This window comes from Pangasianodon hypophthalmus, chromosome 10 (genome assembly GCF_027358585.1).
Source record: "Pangasianodon hypophthalmus isolate fPanHyp1 chromosome 10, fPanHyp1.pri, whole genome shotgun sequence".
Classification (NCBI taxonomy): Eukaryota; Metazoa; Chordata; class Actinopteri; order Siluriformes; family Pangasiidae; genus Pangasianodon; species Pangasianodon hypophthalmus.
Genome location: NC_069719.1, coordinates 696,458 through 718,957, shown reverse-complemented (window position 1 = coordinate 718,957; position 22,500 = coordinate 696,458). Strand labels below are relative to the sequence as shown.

The 22,500-nt window shown below is 37.3% G+C and overlaps 2 protein-coding genes across 3 annotated transcripts in view; one reads left to right on the top strand and one right to left on the bottom strand.

The window, feature by feature from the left end:
- si:ch211-125o16.4 (neuroblast differentiation-associated protein AHNAK) overlaps positions 1-9,570 on the top strand; it is an 11,032-nt gene extending 1,462 nt beyond the window's left edge. Inside the window, exons 2-5 of the mRNA XM_053237705.1 lie at positions 4,240-4,294; positions 4,422-4,509; positions 4,671-4,804; positions 4,995-9,570. Coding sequence (XP_053093680.1) covers positions 4,292-4,294; positions 4,422-4,509; positions 4,671-4,804; positions 4,995-9,011 — 4,242 coding nt within the window. The 5' untranslated portion in view covers positions 4,240-4,291 and the 3' untranslated portion in view covers positions 9,012-9,570. The remainder of the gene's footprint in view (positions 1-4,239; positions 4,295-4,421; positions 4,510-4,670; positions 4,805-4,994) is intronic.
- A 112-nt stretch (positions 9,571-9,682) lies between these two features.
- edaradd (EDAR-associated death domain) overlaps positions 9,683-22,500 on the bottom strand; it is a 40,415-nt gene continuing 27,597 nt past the window's right edge. Inside the window, exons 2-6 of one of the 2 annotated variants that reach the window (XM_026911446.3) lie at positions 22,221-22,282; positions 20,472-20,520; positions 16,358-16,428; positions 12,461-12,512; positions 9,683-12,349 (exon numbers count right to left, since the gene is read on the bottom strand). In XM_026911446.3, coding sequence (XP_026767247.2) covers positions 11,973-12,349; positions 12,461-12,512; positions 16,358-16,428; positions 20,472-20,520; positions 22,221-22,282 — 611 coding nt within the window. In that variant the 3' untranslated portion in view covers positions 9,683-11,972. The remainder of the gene's footprint in view (positions 12,350-12,460; positions 12,513-16,357; positions 16,429-20,471; positions 20,521-22,220; positions 22,283-22,500) is intronic. The other variant, XM_026911448.3, reaches the window with a different exon arrangement.

Sequence of the window (22,500 nt, the reverse complement as noted above, 5' to 3'; positions counted from 1 at the left end):
CAATTTAAAAGTAACATTGTGTCTAAAAGTAATGTTAGTTTTAAAAAGGTTACTTTTAGAAACTGTTACTTTAAAAACGTTACTTTTACAAACAATAATGCGCATCATTCTACACTCTCAGGAAACAGCCTTTGATCATGTAGCGCGACTCTGATGGATAACGTCACTCACTTCTACAGACTGGAAATGATGAAAATCATCACCACACTTACAGTCACGGCGTATAAAAGCACGGTTCAGTCGGTGCAGTAAAGATAAAAGAAACGGCTTGTAGCTGCAACAGAGTTTAAAGAGTTTAAAGAATTAATTTAGAATTTTGTTTAAATTTAAAGCTGCATTAAGAATGAAGGAACTTGTGCAGCTGTCGTTCACCACGCCCTGTTAATGAGATGCAAATAGGCTCATGAATATGACTAGACTCGATGGAATGGATGAAGAGAGGTGAAACTGAGCGTGTGTGTGTGTGTGTGTGTGTGTGTGTGTGTGTGTGTGTGTAAGTATGCAGCAGGGTCAGGTATGCCAGCTTTCGCTCATCTGAACCGACGGGTTTTACATCTTTTACCCCAAACCCCACACCATGCTTCACATTCCAGTGACATGAGCTGATGTATCACACACACACACACACACACACACACACACACACACACACACACCCCTACACATACTGTAGATAATGACTGTTTTAAAAGTTATGAAGCTCAGGGTTTAATGGGTGTTTGTGTTGCGCAGGAAAGCACAGCTTTGTTTATAATCGACTGAAGGAATTCTTCTGACATTCGAACATATCACAAGTTTCACCTGAAACAGAGCAGGTTCTAATTTAGCAATCAGGAGGTTGTGAGTTTAAATCCCGTGACTGCTAAGGAGCCGCTGTTAGACCCTCGAGGAAAACCATAAGCTCGTGATCAGACTAGCGAGTGACAAAGCGACAGAGTGTTTCATTTCTACGTACGTGTGCGACACGGAGCCACGATTTCAGCTATACTTAATTACAGATTTCCTCAATTAAATGCAAATTAGTTACGACTCTGTAGTAAAGAAGCGACAAATCTAAACAATTTTCTCGAAAGGTTCCTCGGACCGATCCTACAGAGCGTGAGGTGCGATGTGACGTTTCTTCAGTTCCCCGCTCATGACTTTAGCTCGTACCTGCAATTATTTCCCTCAAAAACAGAAGATAAACTTATAAGCGTGGTTTCATCTTCTCCTGTCAGATCCGAGCTCTCAGTAAACGTGTACAGAGACGTTAGGAAGAAAAATAAAGCTGGGAAGGAAGCAGAAGAGTTCGCTGGTGTCTCTGGTGTGTGTGTGTGTTTAGCTAGTGCAGTTAGGTTTATATATATATATATATATATATATATATATATATATATATATATATATATATATATATATATATATATATATATATATATATATATATATATATAAACTACTACTGCTTCTCATTAGAGCTAAAATAAACACTGGACAGGCCACGCCCACAAGCAACAAGTGACTCATCACCTGTTATTGTAAACATAGTGTTAACATTTAACGTCTGGATAAAATTATAAATGTAAATAAATCAACATTTCTTACGAATCAGATCAAAATTGTATGATATGCATGGTGTGCACAAACTTGCAGCTGATTGGCTGTCTGTGTTTCCCAACTTCCTCCAAAAAAATCAAAGGCCTGAATGTTTTTATCGACCAAACATACAGTAATGCTCTTCAGACTGCCGTTTTAATGAGGAACAATTAAAGAGAACCCAAAACAAAGCCCTGATTATCTGGATGCTAAATGCAGAACCATAAAAAGTCAAATGGTCATGTTTGGAACAAACAGCTGTGTGTTGTACATCATAATTATACACACTTATACACTCATATTGGGTTTTATTCTTTCTTTTACTAAATAACAATCGAGTGAAAAAGTTTACACTGAAGAAGAAAAAGAAGTTTATTGTACACCGATGACACATTTAGTGTGTTTTCTCTCTACAGCTGTTAGTTAATTATCACAAAAATTGGGCAAATCGTTTATGTTAACACATTAAAAAGATATTAATTAAAGAAGATCTTTTTGCAGGAATTTTTATTTTAACTTTTTTTTTTTTCTTCTCCTAGATCAGTTGCATAATAGAAACAGTGATGTAGGGGGCACAAACTTTTGCATTTGTTTTTAGGTGAGAGAGATGTGCATGTTATGAACTGGCAGCTTTTTAAAAATATTGTTTCGTGGCAAAAAAAAGCAGCATTTCATATATTTTAAAATATGATTATTTGCATATTTTTTAAATATGTAATAAAAACATTTCCAGAGAAACAGAGCGTTTCTGATGAAAGTTTCTCGGAACACTGTGTACTACGCTTTATCACTTTACTGCTATTCTTACTGACGTACGCTTCAGGATTATTTTATACGTATAAATAACTGAACATGTCATTAAGCTCTGAAAATGTTTAAATAATTAACTTCATTAATTAAACGTGGATACAGAACAATAAAATTGCTTTCAGACTGCAGGATTAGAACAAGGATTTAAACTCGAACTCTTGGGGAAAAAAAACATTTTATTAATTTAATCAGCACATTGGACTTAAAATGAAAATAAATACATTTTTAGAAATGGAACTATAATCTGTCCTACTGAGATTTCTAAATACTGCAGTGTTAGTTAGTTAGTTAGTTATTTTTATGAAATAAAATAATAAAAATACAAAGAGGAAATTTGTCTTTGGCTTCACTGTACAGTGTAAACAAGGACATGAACACAACAAGCTAAAAAACAACAAAGCAAAAACAAAAAGTATAAAAAATCTAACTCAAATATACATTATACTTCAACAAACACACACACACATATATACATTCTCATATATATGTACACACACACACACACACACACACATATATATATATTATATATAAATATACACACAGTATATTCATGCATATCCACACGTACTCATATACCCACATTTAAGACTCAGCATTTAATATTCTAATGGCACAAATGACATCTGATACACATATTTTCTTGCCCGTGGTCATCTAAAGCATCTCCTTGAAGGTAGCAACTGAAGTTGACGATGTCGTGGATGAGAAGAATCCTCTAAGATAACCAAAGCTTTGTGTTTTACTTTTAATCTATAAATATCATTTAACTGCCTACGATCGCGCTTGCTTCATTAACCGCTCCAGACAAATATTCAACAAAGACTGTGTGTGTTGTGCATGATTTACATATAATTCAGTAATCTAAACAACAAACAACAACAACAACAACAATACTACTGTAAAAATAACTTTACTTTAAAAACTTTTTTTTGTACAAAGTATACAGTATTTGCACACTATTGTCCTAATTGTATTGTATTCCTTTCTTCTTTTATTTAATACACATGTAGAAATGTTTTTCTCCTTCTTTAAAACACACACACACACACACACACACGCAGCTTGATGGGGAACTCCACACTGAATCTCGTTGTACTTGTGCAGCGACAATAAAAGTCTCACATTTAAAAACAAAGCTGCTTTAAAAACAGAACAATGTCACAATGGCGCTGTCTTCAGAATGAACTTCCCAGAACTCTACACGATTAAACACCTCATTTATTTATTACAAAAAACTCATTTTAATCATTTAATTTTAATCACTCGGACATTTAGACATGCGTGTTTTTAATTTATTGGCCTACTAGCAGTTAACTAACTAACTAACTATTCAATTAACTAACTAACTAACTATTCAATCAGTTCAGTTTTATTTGTATAGCACTTAACAATGGAATGTCACAAAGCAGCTTTACAGAAATATATAAATTAAATAAGTAAATAAATAAATTCCTTTCTTGGTCGGTGGAAATATATAATGTGTACAAATATCAACATACTGTATAATTTATCTTTAAAAGAAAAACTGCCTCAAACGCAAGCGTCTTCGTCGTTTAAAGGATTGTGGCAGGGTGAAAAGTCGCACATGCACATGAAGCTTTATTTATTTATTTTTTTTCCAACAACTGGTTGTGCAACATTGCTGAACACTAATGATTCACTGCACTCAAACGCTTAGCATGCTTTCGTCCAAGTGTGACTAAACCTGTATTACACATGACAGAGAGGAAAGTTATCCATGGAGAGGAATGTCAGAAAGCAGAAAAACATCTTGAATCTGAATTCTAGCTGAATAAACGGCTGTGATTCACTTTTGATGCACTTTTTAATTAAAGCCTTTTCTTTCAACAGATTACAGGACCTTTTTTCCATGATATGCAGCTGTAGATATAATTAAGAGATAATGGTAAGTTTCCTTCACCGTGTGAGTACGTTGCTTCATTGTCGGCTGACTCGGTGTAAATATGCTGGTTTTCCAACCTTACCTTAAACATTGATAAATAATCCTGTGTTCTATTAATGATCACTTTCAGAATGGGCAAATAGGGACCTCGAGCATCTCAGTCAGTGATGTCTTAGCAAACACTGGAATCAAAGAACCTGCAATCAACTTAAAGCAAGGTAATGATCATGCTTTGGGTTTAGCGTAAAACCATGAGGAAACAGTTTAAGCTTGCTAAAAGCCGCAAGGAAACATTTTGATGAAAAAACATGAAGAAGCCTCGATTTCATTGTTGGAAAAATGATCATGACTCTCGAAATGACTCTCGGATATTCCGTAGATGAGAAGATTGTCGCTGCCACAATTCACTTGGATCACCTCAGTAAAGATGAAGTGCTGAAATTACTCAAGATCATTCATCCTTATGATGAGAACCTTGAAATTAAGACCAAAGCCAGTGGAAACGCTGGAGTGGTAAGCAACGTCTTAATCTAAACCATTCAAATATACTAAAATTAATATTAGAGAATAGTATACAATTTATACAAAGTAAATGAACTGGTTTTGTTTTGCTGTTTTGGTTGAGTAACTACAATACAATTCCAAATATACTGACGATATACTACAATGCATTCTTGATTTTTCTTTCATTTCCTTTCCATAGAGATTTGGTGATTTATTTTTGAAGGGTGAAGCTCCAAAACTTCAAGCCCCATCAGCTGACATCCATGGGTTGAATGGGAATTTAAGTTTCCCAGGCGTCAAAGGTAACCTCGAAGCTCCATCGGTGAATGGAGAACTCCCACAGATGCATCTGAAGGGTTCCACACCAGAGCTGACAGTCGGAGACGGCAGCAAGTTCACGATGCCAACCTACGGCATGACAGGGCCGAAACTTAAAGGTGCTAATCTAGACGGCAGCATATCTTCTCCAACGCTGAACTCTCCAGAGGAGCTCAAGACACCAGAACTGTGCTATAAAACTCCTAAGTTCAAGATGCCAAACTTTCGGGGCAGTTCCACTGATTTAGACATCAATACACCTGATGTAGATGGGAATTTGCCAAATGCTGAACTGAAAGGTCCAAATCTTAATGCAGAACTTCCAGATGTTGATGTTGATGCACCCTCTGGCAAATTTAAATGGCCCAAGGCAAACTGGGGTCTCTCAAAGCCTAAAGTAAAGACACCAGAAGCTGACCTCTCTGCACCAAATCTCAAAGCTGACATCAAGACCCCAGGTGTGGATGTGAATTTACCTGACGCTGAGGTCAGCGGCCCTGAAGTTGGCATTGATACCCCAAATCTTAACACTGACAGCCCATCTGCTAAAATTAAATGGCCCAAATTCAAGAAACCCAAAGGAAAAGTGAAAGGACAGTTGGGGGACATTGATGCAGATGTGAATACTCCAGAACTCAATCTGTCAGCCCCCAAAGTGAATGCAGGCATCAAGGCACCAAACGTTGATATTGATGTCCCAGATGCTGATCTTAATGGTCCAAAAGTAAATATTGATGCCCCATCTGGAAAATCCAAGTTCCCCAATCTCAAGCTACCAAAGTTAAACTTAAATAAACCAAAGTTGGAAGGGCCTAATCTTGATGCAGACATAAAGACACCAGAGATGGATGTAGACATGAACCTGCCCAAAGCTAAACTTGAAGGGCCAACCATAGATGCCAAAGCACCAGATCTCAAACTCTCTGCACCAAAAATAGAAGGTGATATTGGTACACCAGACCTAGACATCAAAACTCCAGATGTAGACCTGAATGCTCCCAAAATTGATGCTGAAGCTCCACCCATCAAATTCAAGCTACCTAAACTACCCAAATTTACTGCCCCTGGTGCAAAAATCAAAGGACCAGATGTAGATGCTGACCTTAATGTCCCAGATGTTGATGTCAATGGAGGTGTGAACGTGAAAACTCCCACAGTTGATGCCCCATCTGCAAAACTAAAGAAGCCACATATTAAGATGCCCAAATTTAGTCTTACTGGCCCAAGAGTAAAAGCACCAAATGTTGATGCAAATGTGCAAACACCGGATGTAGATGTGAACCTACCATCAGGTGAGCTCAAAGGGCCTAATCTGGACGTAAAAGCACCCAAGATTGACGGTTCTCTAGCTGTTCCAGATGTAGATTTGCCCAAAGCTGAGCTGAAGAATCCAAATCTTAACCTTCATGCAAAATCACCAGATTTCAATCTCTCTGCTCCAGATGTAGATCTGAACCTACCAAAAGGAGAACTCAAGGGCCCTAATGTGGATCTTAATGCCCCAAGTGTTGATGCACCATCTGGAAAATTAAAGATGCCACACTTCAAAATGCCCAAATTAAACCTCACTGGACCAAAGGTCAAAGGTCCAAATCTTGATGTTGGTGCAGACCTGAATGCACCAAACATAGACATGGATATACCTAAAGCAGAACTCAAAGGACCTGATCTTAACCTAAATGCACCAAATGTTGATCTTTCTAGCCCAGATGTGGACCTGAGCTTGCCAAAGGGAAGTCTTCAAGGCCCTGATGTAGATCTGAAGGTCCCAGATGCCAACATTGATGCACCTTCTGGAAAATTAAAGGTGCCACACTTCAAAATGCCCAAATTAAACCTCACTGGACCAAAGGTCAAAGGTCCAAATCTTGATGTTGGTGCAGACCTGAATGCACCAAACGTAGACATGGATCTACCTAAAGCAGATCTCAAAGGACCTGATCTTAACCTGAGCACACCAAATCTTTCTAGCCCAGATGTAGACCTGAGCTTGCCAAAGGGAAGTCTTCAAGGCCCTGATGTAGATCTGAAGGTCCCAGATGCCAACATTGATGCACCTTCTGGAAAATTTAAGATGCCAAACCTCAAGATGCCCAAATTAAACTTCTCTGGACCAAAGGTCAAAGGACCAAATGTTGATGCAGACCTGAATGCACCAAACGTAGACATGGATCTACCTAAAGCAGATCTCAAAGGACCTGATCTTAACCTGAGCACACCAAATCTTTCTAGCCCAGATGTAGACCTGAGCTTGCCAAAGGGAAGTCTTCAAGGCCCTGATGTAGATCTGAAGGTCCCAGATGCCAACATTGATGCACCTTCTGGAAAATTTAAGATGCCAAACCTCAAGATGCCCAAATTAAACTTCTCTGGACCAAAAGTCAAAGGACCAAATGTTGATGCAGACCTGAATGCACCAAACGTAGACATGGATCTACCTAAAGCAGATCTCAAAGGACCTGATCTTAACCTGAGCACACCAAATCTTTCTAGCCCAGATGTGGACCTGAGCTTGCCAAAGGGAAGTCTTCAAGGCCCTGATGTAGATCTGAAGGTCCCAGATGCCAACATTGATGCACCTTCTGGAAAATTTAAGATGCCAAACCTCAAGATGCCCAAATTAAACTTCTCTGGACCAAAGGTCAAAGGACCAAATGTTGATGCAGACCTGAATGCACCAAACGTAGACATGGATCTACCTAAAGCAGATCTCAAAGGACCTGATCTTAACCTGAGCACACCAAATCTTTCTAGCCCAGATGTGGACCTGAGCTTGCCAAAGGGAAGTCTTCAAGGCCCTGATGTAGATCTGAAGGCCCCAGATGCCAACATTGATGCACCTTCTGGAAAATTTAAGATGCCAAACCTCAAGATGCCCAAATTAAACCTCACTGGACCAAAGGTTAATGAGCCTAACCTGAATGCCAGTGCAGATCTGGATGTTTCTCTTCCTAAGGTTGCTGGAGAACTGAACACACCAGATGTTGACCTAAATCTACCTAAGGCTAAAGTCAGCGGACCTGATGTTAATGTGAAATTACCCAAAGCTGATGTTAAGGTTCCTGATGTAGATGTTAAAACTCCAGAAATAGAGGCCCCATCTGGAAAGTTTAAATTCTTCACTCTCAAAAAATCTAAAATTGGTGCATCTACTCCTAAAGTTAAGACACCAGAAGTTGACGTCAATGCATCAGTCAAAAGTCCAGACCTCAGCCTGTCAGCCCCAAAAATTGATGCAGATGTTAAAGCTCCAAATGCCAATGTGAACTTGCCTACAGCTGATCTCGAAGGTCCCAATGTTGATATAGATGCCCCTAAAGGAAAGCTCAAATTTCCAACACTGAAAAAATTTAATTTTTCTAGTCCAAAAGTAAAATCCCCCGATATTGACGAACCTGATGCGAGCATGTCGGCCCCCAAAGTTGAGAGCCCTAACGTCGATCCAAAAAGTCTGCTTATGTTCAAGACACACCGACTTCCCAACAGCAGATTTGATGATCTCCTGCAAGAAGCTACTGGAGATGTTGACCTGAACACCAGCCCGACTAAAACAGAATCACCATCCGGGACCATCTCAGTTCCCACTTTCCCCAGGAAAGCTGGGTGGAGATCATCCACAGTAACTCTTGATTCCAACGAACATACACAATCAATAGACATCAAAGAAAGGCTACGACTTTTTGCAGCACGTTCCATGAGCGATCTCATGGCGCCTTCCGTCGAGAGCTCGGCGAGCGGAGAACTCCCAGACAGTCCTACAAAAGTGAAGCGAGGAACATTTAAAGTAACAAATCCTGATGTGGGGAAGGACTATCCGGTAGTGAACTCAACAAGCAAAGAAGATAAACTTTCTCTGAGTCTGAACAACATGCTCGGCTTGAACAACTCGGACGATTAGCTTCAAGTCTTAAAACTTTAACCATCTAAAATTATAAAATTATTATTTCATTAAATTTCTTTTGTTTACATTACTATTATGGCGGTCTTTGTTTTTCTAGACACAGTTTATCACTAGACATTAATATAAAGATATAAAGATGTTTATAACCTTTTACAGAATTATGTAAAAAAAATAATAATTTTGTATTTACGTGGGTGAAGTTTAATATATTGTCCTATAAATATAAAACTTGTAATTATTTTGTATAAAGTGTCAGTATGTCATTCACCAACATGTCAATCATGAGATATTTACAAGAATGATGATATGAAGGAAAACAGTTTGAAGTGTATTTAGAATATAAACCTCTTTATGTGCAATTAACACTAATATAATATTGAAGATCTTAAAAGACTTAATACATATTTTCTTCATATTTTATCAGTATTGTTGCTAATGGGAAAAAAACCTGTTTATTCACTAATGCTGTTAAAACTTTGTTTGCAAAAACTTCCCTCTTCTGTAACTGTAAAATATTCACATGTATTTTTTCAATAAATTAAAATTTTACCTTGAATTTTTGTTCATTTGTCATTAGTCTCTACTCGTCACTTTACGATTGAGTTTTCGTTTCGTTCTTCTTTTGACTTTAGCGAATTATCTTTGCTTTCAAATCACAACTCTTCATCTAATATTAATCAGATTTATTTATGAAAAATGAAACATACTCATACATATACAAACACACACCATGTGGCCCATATTGAGGATCATATTGAGGACTTCAGACTTGCCATTTTGAGTTAAAAATACAACAAACAAACAAACAAACATGGATAAGTGCAATTCACGTTACGCAAATGGGAAAGTTTTTAAAGAACTATTAAATCAAGAGTAATGGATTTGCAGTGACAGTTTACTTAACACACTGCTTATTAGTATTATTTCTGAAAATTTTTCTCCAGTCAGGAACCTGTTTACATATCAGAATGTTTTAAAAAATAAAAGAATATAAACGTGTAATCAAACATATGATAATCATGAAATTTTCCATAACAATAACTAATATTTCTTGTCAATGGTCCATATTATACATTATATATATATATATATATATAAACCCATATATTTTAGTTCTGCCTCTTTTAAAACCTCCTGGAAAAACACAAATATTAAAAAAAAAAAATCTTAGAAATGTTAACAGGGGTATGAAATTATTTTGCCAAGCGACATCGTTAGTTTATTTGTGGGACATTTCCAAAATAAACTCAAAATTTCAAGTGCAAGGTAAAAGTTCATTATCCTCTAACTGGCCTCTACATGAACACTGTGTTTCCTTTACGCATGTTCACACTAGTGAGCAACAAAGCGACAAATGACATTTGAATAGAGAGTTTCTGAATTCTACGGTGCGACAAATCTAAACGATTGTCTCGAACGATTCCTCGGAACAATCCTATTGCCACGTGTGGCCCGATGTCCTTCACAACTTTACTTCCTGCCTGCAATCAGTTCCCATTTATTGTTTGATGCACAAAACGGAAGAATAAGCGTAGTTTTATCTTTTCCTGTCGTACACGAGCTCTCATTAAATATGCACAGACACGTTAGGAAGAAAAATGAAGCTTGGAAGGAAGTAGCAGAGATCGTTGGTGCCTCGGTTGAGTGTACGCATCTGGTGCAGCTAGCTCACTTTGCTAATCGAATCCTAGTATGAAGTACATAATGTAAATCACGCAAACGATTTTCACACCGATTAGTGCGGTACTTAATTTGTGTTTAACTTGTTAGCTTTAGAAGTCACATATATCTACTACTGTTTCTCAAGTGACACAAGTGACATGTTGCTTGCTAGCGTGAACATGGGGCATTTGCTGATAACCGGTATACGTTATATATCACAGTATTTAACAGAAAATATCGTTTCAGAAGGCAGCATGAGGACAACTGTGGCCTAACTTTAAGGCAATAGTGTCATACATCCCATAATTCTAATCAGCAGACATGAAAGGTTATAAAATATATTCTGAACAGCAGGGCTTCTCAATACAAAATATCAACAGAACCAATAAAGCGTGAAGAACCATAAAGGGTTTTTCTGCTGTCTCTCTTTTAAACCCTCTGAGGTTCTATGCAGAACTCGACAAATTGCTTCCTTATAAGAGATTCTTCTGAGTAGAACTCTCTGTACATGAACCCTTTACTATCCAAAGAACCACAGGGGAACCTCTATTTATAAAGCATTGCATGTAGGGTTCTGCATAGATCCCTGAAGGATCTTTTAAATTGTCCGTGAAACATAGATCCATAAATACAGTCCTTCTCCAGGAACCTTTGATGTTCTGTGCAGAACTTGAGAATAGATTGCTTCCTGTTGAGTCGAGTAGGTTTAACTATCCAAAGAACCCGTGAGGAACCCTTACTTCTAAGAAGGTTTCTCAGTATTGCATGTCAGCCATAGCATTTAATGCTCTGTCGCTGTGTTACCCAGCATGCACTGCACAAATACATCACGTCATCTGTTGGGGTTTCTCAGTGGTCAGTATTCAATCCGTAAAACCTCTTGCTCTGTAAATATCCGTGTAAGAGGAAGTCGAGTCGGCATGTTTTACGCCGTATGCATGGATTGATTATTACGTTTTTTAATTATTATTATTTACAGCATGCCTTCTACTCGCTTATTTATTGACAAACATCACCACAGCCACAGGGGTTATCTTGCTGCACTGTCCAGTTAAAACGATTTAAACCAGTTCACTATCCGGTTTCAGGCTCGACACAACTCGTAAGCTTTCGAAAAGAAATACAGACTCGGGTTGCTTGACAAAGATACTCCAGAAAGTCCAAAAATTAAAAACAGCAGAATCCAGCAGCACCACCAGTTTGGACCACACACACGCCTACCATCGTCCACTCTGGTTCTAAAAAGCACGAGCTTCGTGTCCCTCTTTTATTAGCTGTCCATTTTTTTTTGTTTTGCTAATGTACTCGCTTCCAACGCGAGGGCCAGTCGTTTTCCACCCACTGCTGAAGAAGCCGCAGTACATCAATGCGCTGGTAGAACTGGCAGAGCTTGGTGAGCTCCGTCACCGGTTTCTGGCTGTAGCGGAACAGGAACTCCTGAGTGGGACTGTGGGAGGTGGAGCCATGCGTCCGCTGCTCGAGCATCATCAGCTCGTCGTAGCTCATTCCCCAGCGACTGGCAAAGTTCTTCCAGTTCTTGACGGTGTAGTGCGCAGGGTCGAGCTTCAATCGCAGCGTGTAGAGGAGGTCCGCGTCGTCCAGCAGGTCGCTGATTTTGGGAGGTGGAATGGAGCAGAGGCACTTCTCGCAGGAGCTCGACAAGCACTGGAGATCTGAGGTGGAGACGTTGTGACGGTTATTACATGTTAAATCGTTTGATAATAATAATAATAATAATAATAATAATAATAAGCGATACAAGGAGGTAAAAGTGTTCCACGTACCTGGAGTAATGGATCCCGGACAGATAAATGCACTTGCGTCGTTTTCGACAGGCTGCCACACAAGACAATGGTGTTAATTTCATGTTTTATAAAATAAATAAATAAAAATGTCATGTGACACTGTAGGTTTACACTGTAGTGTAGTGTTAATTGGGATTGAGATAGCTGTTCATTATCTCCAGAGTTTTTGCTGCAGTCAGCAGTGTTAAATGTTGTGTAAACTTCCAAACACACACAACTCCGTCCACTGTAACCTCCTATAAACATCACTAATTCAGCAGTTTTAAAAAAAACAGAAATAAAGCAACTGTTCCAGCACTAGCTGACAAATCAGAGCCCTGGATGTGAATCATGTGACTAGATCACTGGTCTTCTATTGTTCCTGGATGCGAGTCCACAGCTAAGGATGCGTTCACACTGCTTTATTTTATGATACTAAGTGCTGAGTATCAGGATGTTCAACGTTCAACATTCAAGAACTTTATTATATGCACAAGCTTTCTTGTACAATGAAATTATAGGTTTGAAAGTTCTTACAGAAGCTGCAGTAGAAAATAAAAGATAAATAAAAAAAATAAAATATCAACAATGTTGAAAAATGGTTTCATCTAGCACCTCAAAGGGTTCTTGTAGACATTATTTAGAAAGAATGACCATGCAAAGAACCTCTGAGGAACCTGGTTGTCCTCATGGTGTAAGCTTATTGTCGAAGCTCCATGCAAAGGAGCACGAGTTGTGGTGGTTTCTCAGTTAGTTCCTCAGTAGGAACCTTTAAATCTTCTATGTAGAACCCTGGGACTGAGAGTTGTAGTCATTTACCTTTTTAGGTTTATCAGGAAGTTCCACTCTAGATCTGATTGAATCGTTAGACTTGCTGATGAACTGTACTTTCTAAATTTATCCCAGACTGTCTTATCAACAACTAGAACCATTAACTATCCAAAGAACCCTTCAGGAAAACTTTTTTCCTCAGACTGAAAGCTTATTATTGAAGCCCCATGTGAAGCAGCAGGAGTCGTGGTTTGACCTCAAAGCTCTGATGAACACACGCTGTTCTTAATCACCCTGTTAATTGTTGGAAATTGCATGAATTGTCTTTCAGTGTGAGAACGTTTCATCTTCCAAAAAAATTATATTTTTTTGTGCTTCATTTAAAACCTGGTTCATTTCAAAATGCAGCAGTGTAAAAACCTTGAAACAAAACTCAAACTCAGGTCTAAAAACTTAACACAATTATATTATACAATATTTATACAATATGAAATCGATATAAATTTTTTCACAGGTACATTTTACTATACTTTAATGTAAAATTTAATTTGGCTGTTTTTGTTACTTTGATCATAAAAGCGCATCTGAGAAACCAAACGGACTAAATGTCTTGTTGCTAGAAATTTCTCTGTGTTCTTAATTTTGACACGAAGTGACACAGACATTTGCACATGACCTTATCGAAGACCTATTAAAACTAAAAATAGTTAGGTATGTAGCTACACTTTAAGAAAAAAAAAAGGTTTTATTTAGTATCTTATATGTTTTGTGAGTTAGTTCTAGTGGGAGAAATTTAAAAGGTCCATGTTGAACCCTGGAACCAAGAGTTTCTCTTTCAGAAACCATTTTTTCTAAGAATATTTCATTCTGAATCTATTTTTTTATATTTTAAAAGCTCTCTATTCATTTTCAGCAAATTGTTTGACTTGCTGATGTAATTTCTAAATTTATTCCAGATGATTTATCACCAGAGGAAAATGTCTGATTTCTGTGAAGTCCCTAAAAAGAGTTGACAAAATTTTCTACCAGGTTGTTTGATCTAAAAGTGATCAGAACTGAATGGTGACAGAAAATGACATTAAAAGAAAGTTCTTCAGAAGATCTACTACCACATTACTCAGATGTTCTCTAACATCACTTTTCCACAATCCACTTAAACAGAACTCTGTGCTGTGGTTCAGTTTTTATAGTCTCTGCCTCACACCTGACCTGATTAGATCACCTGACACCAATTAGCCTCGTTAAAGCAGCCTCGTTATTGTTCTTTCACATACACACATTAACCAACAATGAAATCTGTTTGAAAATGAAAATAAATGACTATAAGTGTCAACAGGCTAAACTGTGAAGTCTGAGCCTTACGTAGAAACGAAGCAGAGTGTTCAGTGTGACATGTACACACACGTACACGCATAACACCCAGAGAAAGTAATTGCAGAGTGGGGTTTTGGCACGTCTGAGAATAAACTTCCTGCAGGAAATGAAGTGTAGTAAATGCTGTGTGATCACACGGCTCTGGCGAGGAGGAGGAAACTTCACAGCAGTCGCAAAGAGGAGTTAAAATGAGAGAAAAACAATACAGCGTGTCCCAAAAGTCTCCATACAGAGGAGACATTAACACTTTTTAGCAAAATGTCTTCCAAAAATGTTCCTACTTAGTTACTCTGTGTGTGTTTACAAAGAAATAGCAATCATGTAGAGGATGATTTATAAATAAAAAAAAACAATTTGATAAAAAGTGTTAATTTCCCCTGTTTATGGAGACTTTTGGGACACAATGTACATCATTTTACATGTAGAAATGTGTAGAAGGTGTGTGTGTGTATATATATGTATAAATATATACTGCATATCTATCTATCTATCTATCTAGTATATATTTCGGCACAATGAGCAGAAGAAGCAAGACTGGAAGGAAATGAGCTGGAAGTGTTACTGAGCATCTTGCAGAAGCAGCCACAGTTCTTCTGGAGACTTTGACTGTCGACTCGCTTCTTATTTCTGCAGCGAAACCCAGCAGCCTTCATTATGTTTTTATCTGAAAAGTGTCTCTTATGGAATCTGCTGCTTTCTTTACTGACATACAAACATTTTTCTGTAACGTTTCATTCTGTGCTGGAAAACTAATGTTTGGAATCTAAAATGGTTTTGTACTGAATCAATAATGTAGAAGTCAGAAAATAAACATCTATAACAAAGTTTGTACTAAAAAATAGGATGCCAAGACTTTTGCACAGCACTGTATATATTTATTTATTATTCTATAATTGGAATTTGCTGTTATTACAGTTAAATGATGTATTAGTGTAAATTTGTGAAATTTATGCGTATCTGTACTTATAATCCTCACAATACTCAAAGTCCAGACCCTGTTGTTACGAGCTTCTCTTTCAATAGTCACAATTTTTTACGTTTAGATTATGTTCTATTAATTTTTATTAAAAGATTATTAATTTTTTGTTAATTACAGTTTACAATATTACCTCAACATTGCTAATAAATCTTTCCGCAATCAAAGCAAGCAGTTCTGTTGGCCATGATTTTTTGATACTTTAAACAGAATTATCATAATTAAAAATATATCTATTAGTAAGTTGCGCACACACACATCCCTAAAATCCCACCTGCTCATGCAGCCGACGTTATTTTCTCCACGTGTCCGTAAAAAAACTGCGTAAGTTAAATGTCCCAAATCTTTTAAAGAGAAAAGTGTCCTAGTTCGCTATGAGCTTGTGTCAGCTTACACAAAATACTACAAATATGCTAATAGTTTTTTGTTATAAACGTGATACACTTTAAAGCTGGGTGATATCACGAATATATCACTCTACTCTAAGACATTTCTACGATATACGATGTGCAACATTACAAACAAATTTGTGAACAAACCGCCAGCAAAACAGTCGTGATGCGTCTAAAATAAAAACGTGAAAAAGTTCAATAGTTCAGTGATACTTTTATTTAACGTTTACAGAAATAAAATGTCTAATCAGCTGCTATGAAAATACTAACGTGTGATACCGTAGCAATTTAACAACGATTAATGAATTTGTTTTATTTATTAATGACTCACACATCACATTTTTTATCCATTTACAGTTACATTTCATGAAACAACTTACTCACCTGCTGTATTCGGTCCATGGGAGGTGTGAGGTATCCTGGAGGCACTGAGCTGAGCTGTAGAGTCACGTTATCTACAAAATTGAGAATAAACAATAAGCAATAAATAAAGAATAAACAATAGCACTTATTCACAAACTACTCCAACTTAGTGATTAATTTAATATTCCTGTCAGACTTCATTTATCTTTCAGTAAAGTTTTATGTACATGTTTTTATGAACAAACCAAACTATACACTGATGCCAGCTTTGCAAACGGCCCCTTTTTTCGGGTCTAATTCCCAAAATTGATCTTATTCATTGCTGTAAACAATAAATATTATAATTAATTACTTTTAAGCAACTTAAAGCAGATCAATCTTTAATGATGACGCAGTACAGCCTCGTCAGTGTGTTAAAATATTTCGATAGATATAGGCTTCTCGTAATCGAGCAATACGGACAATACGGACTGTTCACACTCCTGCCCTCAGGACGGAGGTACAGGAGAGTGAAATGCAGAACCTCCAGACTAAGGAACTCCTTCTTCCTCTCAGCCATTAGACTTTTAAATGGGTAGCCAGTGGACACAGACTAGTCTCACATATCTCATAGAATAGGAGGACTGAACTGCTACAGCCCAATTTGCACATTGGTAATGTTACTGCTGCTATTTCTCATCGAGAAGCTTCATTTCGATTTGCACATTGTCAGTGTGACAGCTGCTATTGTTACTGTGTAGTTGCACTCAATTTGCTACAGGCTACTGTACTATTGTTTTTGTATTTGTTATTGTTATTGTTATTGTTCTGTGCATAAGTCAATATTGCACATAGAGATATACTTCATGTTACTGCTACAGGCGAACACATTACTGTTACTACGTTACTGTAATATTGTTTTACACAAGTCAACATTGCACACACACATACAGATGTACATAGTCTATATTTCTATACACATAATCTATATTTCTACTTCTGCAACATAGCTACACTTTATTATGTTTGTTTGTATGTTTGTGTTTGTCTTGGCATTCAATGTGGACAGCAAAGAAAGAATTTCATTGTACAGGGAAACTTGGTTTCCTCACTGTGCACATGACAATAAACGCTTTGAATCTTGAATGTTGAATGTGTAATAATATATTCGCAGTGTGTTATTTTTCTCTCTGTTACGCAGCCATACTGAATAAACGTAAAACTAAATATTGTCAAGAGCAAGTTTGTGTACAGAACAATGAAATAATCTGAGTATTCATTACACCTGTAGTAAAAATTCCCACTAGATTTTCTTCGTACTCTCATGTGTGTGTGTGTGTGTGTGTGTGCGTTGATAAACACCAATCAGCTGTAAATTACCATGGCACATTTTACATTTAGCCACGCCCACAAATCTGCATAAAGCTCTTAAACAGTGAAAATGATAAAATGGTGACTGAGCGGTGAAAGAGCATTAAATCTTCTAAGCGCTAAATCTTCCAGTAATGCAGCTCAGCCACTGCGGAGCATCGGCTACCACACACACACACACACACACACACACACACACACACACTCACACTAACTCCTCCTCCCTCCTTTTATAGGGCGCCATTACTTTTGTCCTGATTGAATGGCTGAAATTATTCCTCTTACAATTTTTTTTGCCCCTGAAACTAACTGCATTATCATGAACACCAGATTTCTGGTGTTTAATCGATCATGTGAACAAATTACGAATAATTTAGATCAGATTTGATTAAATACGTTTCTTTGTTAAAGAAAACCAGCGCTAGAATTCCAGTTTCGGTTTGTAAGTGGATCTTTTCAACCCGGCTTTAGATCCTTCATGAAAAGAAGGATGGGGAAGAACAATTAAAGGAGCGACCTTTCATATCCCCCACATACCCCCCCCCCCCCCCCCACTCCACTCCACGGGGTATTTTGCTGTTCAATAGGTGATGAGTGTAAAGATTAACAACAGAAAAGACGCGGATCTAAACAGTACAGGGAGGAACCACCGTGTGTCAACAACAACCGTCTACATGTCTGAGGCGGGTCCGAGATCCGAAAGCGGGACTTTAGAGCCGAGCTTATAATAAACATCGGAGTCATTAAACTGTCAATCTTATTTAATTAGCATCGTAATATCCTAAACCACTCATTCACTCAGCTTACTGCCGTTAAATACAGGGAAAGCTTTGTCCATTAACCTCAGTTACGGAATTATAAAATAAAATCAGGTATATTTTTAGCTAAAATGGACAAATCTTAAGGCTATGGAATATAGAGTTTGTTAATTATCACAATATTTGGCTCCTGATACGCTACAATATCAAATAAACATATTGGCAAAGTTACACAATTATTATTTAGAAATTTAGATAAAATCTGTGTATTCCAATAAAATACATTTTTATTAATTGGTATAATTAAAAAAAATTAATTAGAGTAATCCTTAAAATTTATTTTTATTAAGTAGCATTATCTCATTATAAAAATGTTATTTTTTTCATTGGTGTATTAATTGAATAAATGTTCCAGAAAATGGTTTATTAATTTTTGTAATCCCCAAAATGAATTTTTATTAATTAATGAAATGTGAAAATTTATTTTTAATTATTATAATCCTTAAAAAATTATTAATTATTGTAATCCCCAAAATGAATTTTTATTAATTAGTGAAACGCAAAAAAAATATATATTTTTTAATTGGTGCACTCCCAAAAATGTATTTTTATTTATTGGTGTAATCCAAAAATAAATTTTTAATTATTATAATCCTCAAAAAGGTTTTATTAATACTTTAATAAAACTTTAATAATTTAATACTTTAATAATACCTTAATAATTTAATTGTTGTAAAAGTTTTATTCATTGGCAAAATCCCCAAAAATTAATTAATTCTAAAAATTGATTTACATATTATATTATAAAAATAAAATTAAAAATATATAAATAAAAATATATTAATTGAATTGTAATCCCAAAACTGTTTATTAATTAATTTGAACTAAATTAATGCAGATTAACTTTAACTGTGACTCAGCAGTAATCCGCAGCGTAATATAATTAATATAATTAGTGTAATATTTTTATCTGTATGATGCCGCCATTTTGAATAAACGTGTCATGAGCAGGTTTATGGACAGAACAATGAACGAATGATGATTAAAAAGTGAAACATTAGATGATAGAAGCTGATTAAACAACAAGAGTGAAGGAAATAAATCGATTAAAATCACTTACACGGAATTTAAACACTTTCCACAAGAAATATAACTCGTACTACCTTCCCTGCTAGCGTGTATGCTATTATGCTAATCTTTAAAAGTTGCTTAAGAGAAAAATTTATCAATCCAACTAGCTGTACATATGAGATTAGCTAGCTAACATTGAAGATTAGCCTTAAAGCCCTAAACAAAGCTAGCTATGTACATTTTAGAGATAATATACTAAAATAGAGCTACTGTAGCTAGCTAACATTCGAGAACATTCTCAAACCTAGCCGGCTAATGTAATGGAGCCAAACAATTTTAGCAACCCACAACGCTAGCTAGCTAAACCTAGCCTCCTTTTCTTAATTTAACATAACATAACATGCGCTATATATATATATATATCTATATAATAGATTGATCTTGAGGATGATCACGGTTGCTAACGCGCCCTGATTGTTTACAAGGACAAACTGCTCGGTGATTTGATAATATTTGTAATTAGCAGAAGATGTGACATCAGTGTCCTTAGCTACTTTGGCTATAGCACGTAGTGGAGCTAGCTAGTTTTAGCTAACTGTATTTTTAAAGCAGAAAGTACAACTTCTGATCAGACAAATTTTAAAATTTAAAATATATGTTTATTTAGCAACATTAGCTAAGCTAGCCAGGGGCCTAAACCTAGCATTGTGATAATATCTTAGTATTTAGTTTAGCTTTTTATTCTTTAGCAGTAGTTATTAGACTTTAGTAGCTAGTCAATTTTAGCTTCATGTTAGGTTTTATATATATATATATATATATATATTATCATGCACTTAACCCCAAGCAGTAGCATGCTAGCTAGCACTAGCCGTGTTTAATGTTCTGTAAGAGAGCTGACTCAGGCAGAGGTGTAAGAAGAGGCTGTGGGTTAAACGAGTAAAATCCTGCGTTACCGTGAGGATCAGTGACTTGAACGGGGTAGTTGGACTTCAGAGAGCGAGACTGAGGGAGAGAAAAGAAAAGAAAAAAGCGTCACTCCTTTTATTCATCTCACACACACACACACACACACCTGACACTGACTCGGTATTTCTCTTATCCCTCTTTTTTTCCCTGAGTAGAGGCGGATTTGAACAGATAAGAGGACAGCGAGAAGAGCAAACACTTTCAGGCTAATGAGGCGAGGACAAGCTGAAACACATCTCCATTCCAGCGCAGCACAAAGACCTGACACACCGCCTCGGCACTCCGCCTCGACTCACTGCCTCAACACTCCGCCTCAACTCACTGCCTCAACACTCCGCCTCAACACTCCGCCTCAACTCACTGCCTCAACACTCCGCCTCAACACTTTGCCTCAACACTCCGCCTCAACACTCTGCCTCGACTAACCACCTCAACTCACCGCCTCAACACTTCACCTCAATACTCCACCTCGACTCACCACCTCAACACTCTGCCTCAACATTCTGCCTTGACTCACTACCTCAACACTCTGCCCCAACTTACCGTCTCAACTCACTTCCTCAACACTTCACCTCGACACTCCGCCTCAACACTCCGCCTCAACTCACTGCCTCAACACTTCACCTCGACACTCCGCCTCAGCGCTCTGCCTCGACTCACCACCTCAACTCACTTACTCAGCACTCCGCCTTGACACTCTGCCCCAACTCACCGCCTCGACTCACTGCCCCAACACTTCACCTACTTCACTCCTGACTGTTACACCGTTCTGCTGAAGGTGTTGATTAATTCTCTATAACAGCAGCTCTGACAGTAGCGCAGGTTTATATTAATGCCCTCGTTCTAATACGTTATCGTTTCTATAGCAACAGCTCATTCACAGGGACGTGTACAGCGGACAAAGTTTTCTATACAGAGTTACTGTTACCACCCTGAAGTTGATTATTTTCCTCTAACAGCACGTCCCTGAGTGTTTTATTCCTCTTACACCACAGCAATTCACCAACTATTAAAATTTTTAGAACAGGTCATACTTTTTAACCATTAATAGTTACATTTAATGTTCAGTGAAACAAGTTAGTTCCTGTTGTCGCTTACGTTATAGCAGCTATAAACACTCGTTCCCTCACCAGCCTCTTTATTCTCTCTTCAAGTTAATAAGACAAAATAAAATCGCAGCTTGTTCCGCATGTTACCGAGAAACCGCAAAGAAGCGTAAACTCCTCTGTCCTGAAGACGGCGGAAAACTTAAAGTTACAGCTTTACCTCTGACTGTTACAAAGCGCTGACACTGGAGACTCCTTCCTTCAGTGTTACATAAACATCTCCTTACTCTGGAGGAAACTTCACTGTATTAATGATTTTTAAAATCTGTTTATTATCAGCAGAGCGTCCGCTGTACACGTCCCTGTGAATGAGCTGTTACTATAGAAACGATAAGGTATCAGAACGAGTGCATTAATATAAACCTGCGCTACTGTCAGAGCTGCTGTTATAGAGAATTAATCAACACCTTCTGACCAATCAGGATCCAGGATTCAGTAGTGAAGTGAGGTAAAATACAGCAGATAATACTCACAAGTGTTTTTCTTTTCAAACGCTAATCGAGCTTAACTTTTACTTCATATACTGCTGTTATGTAGCACATAACAGGACGTAAATACTGTTTGTGTTTGTGTTAGCTTAAACAGATGCTGTTTTATGAATAAATAAATATATTTAGTAAGACTTTGTACCGTGTCTGTAATGAAGCTGCTGGGATCCACATCCTCGACCGGCTCAGAGGCGATCCTCCCTGCTAACGACAAAGCGATGAAGTGTTTATAGTGCAACACACACACACACACACACACACTAGGAAGTGTAGAGTCATGAGTTTCAGTTCAGCTCCATCCTGCACCTTTGCTTCTGGGAGAAACTGTGAAAAGGGAAACATTCGAACTAACAGCAGCTTCATTCCTAATCTCTCTCTCTCACACACGCTAGCTAGCATGATAATAACGTAGCTCTGACCAT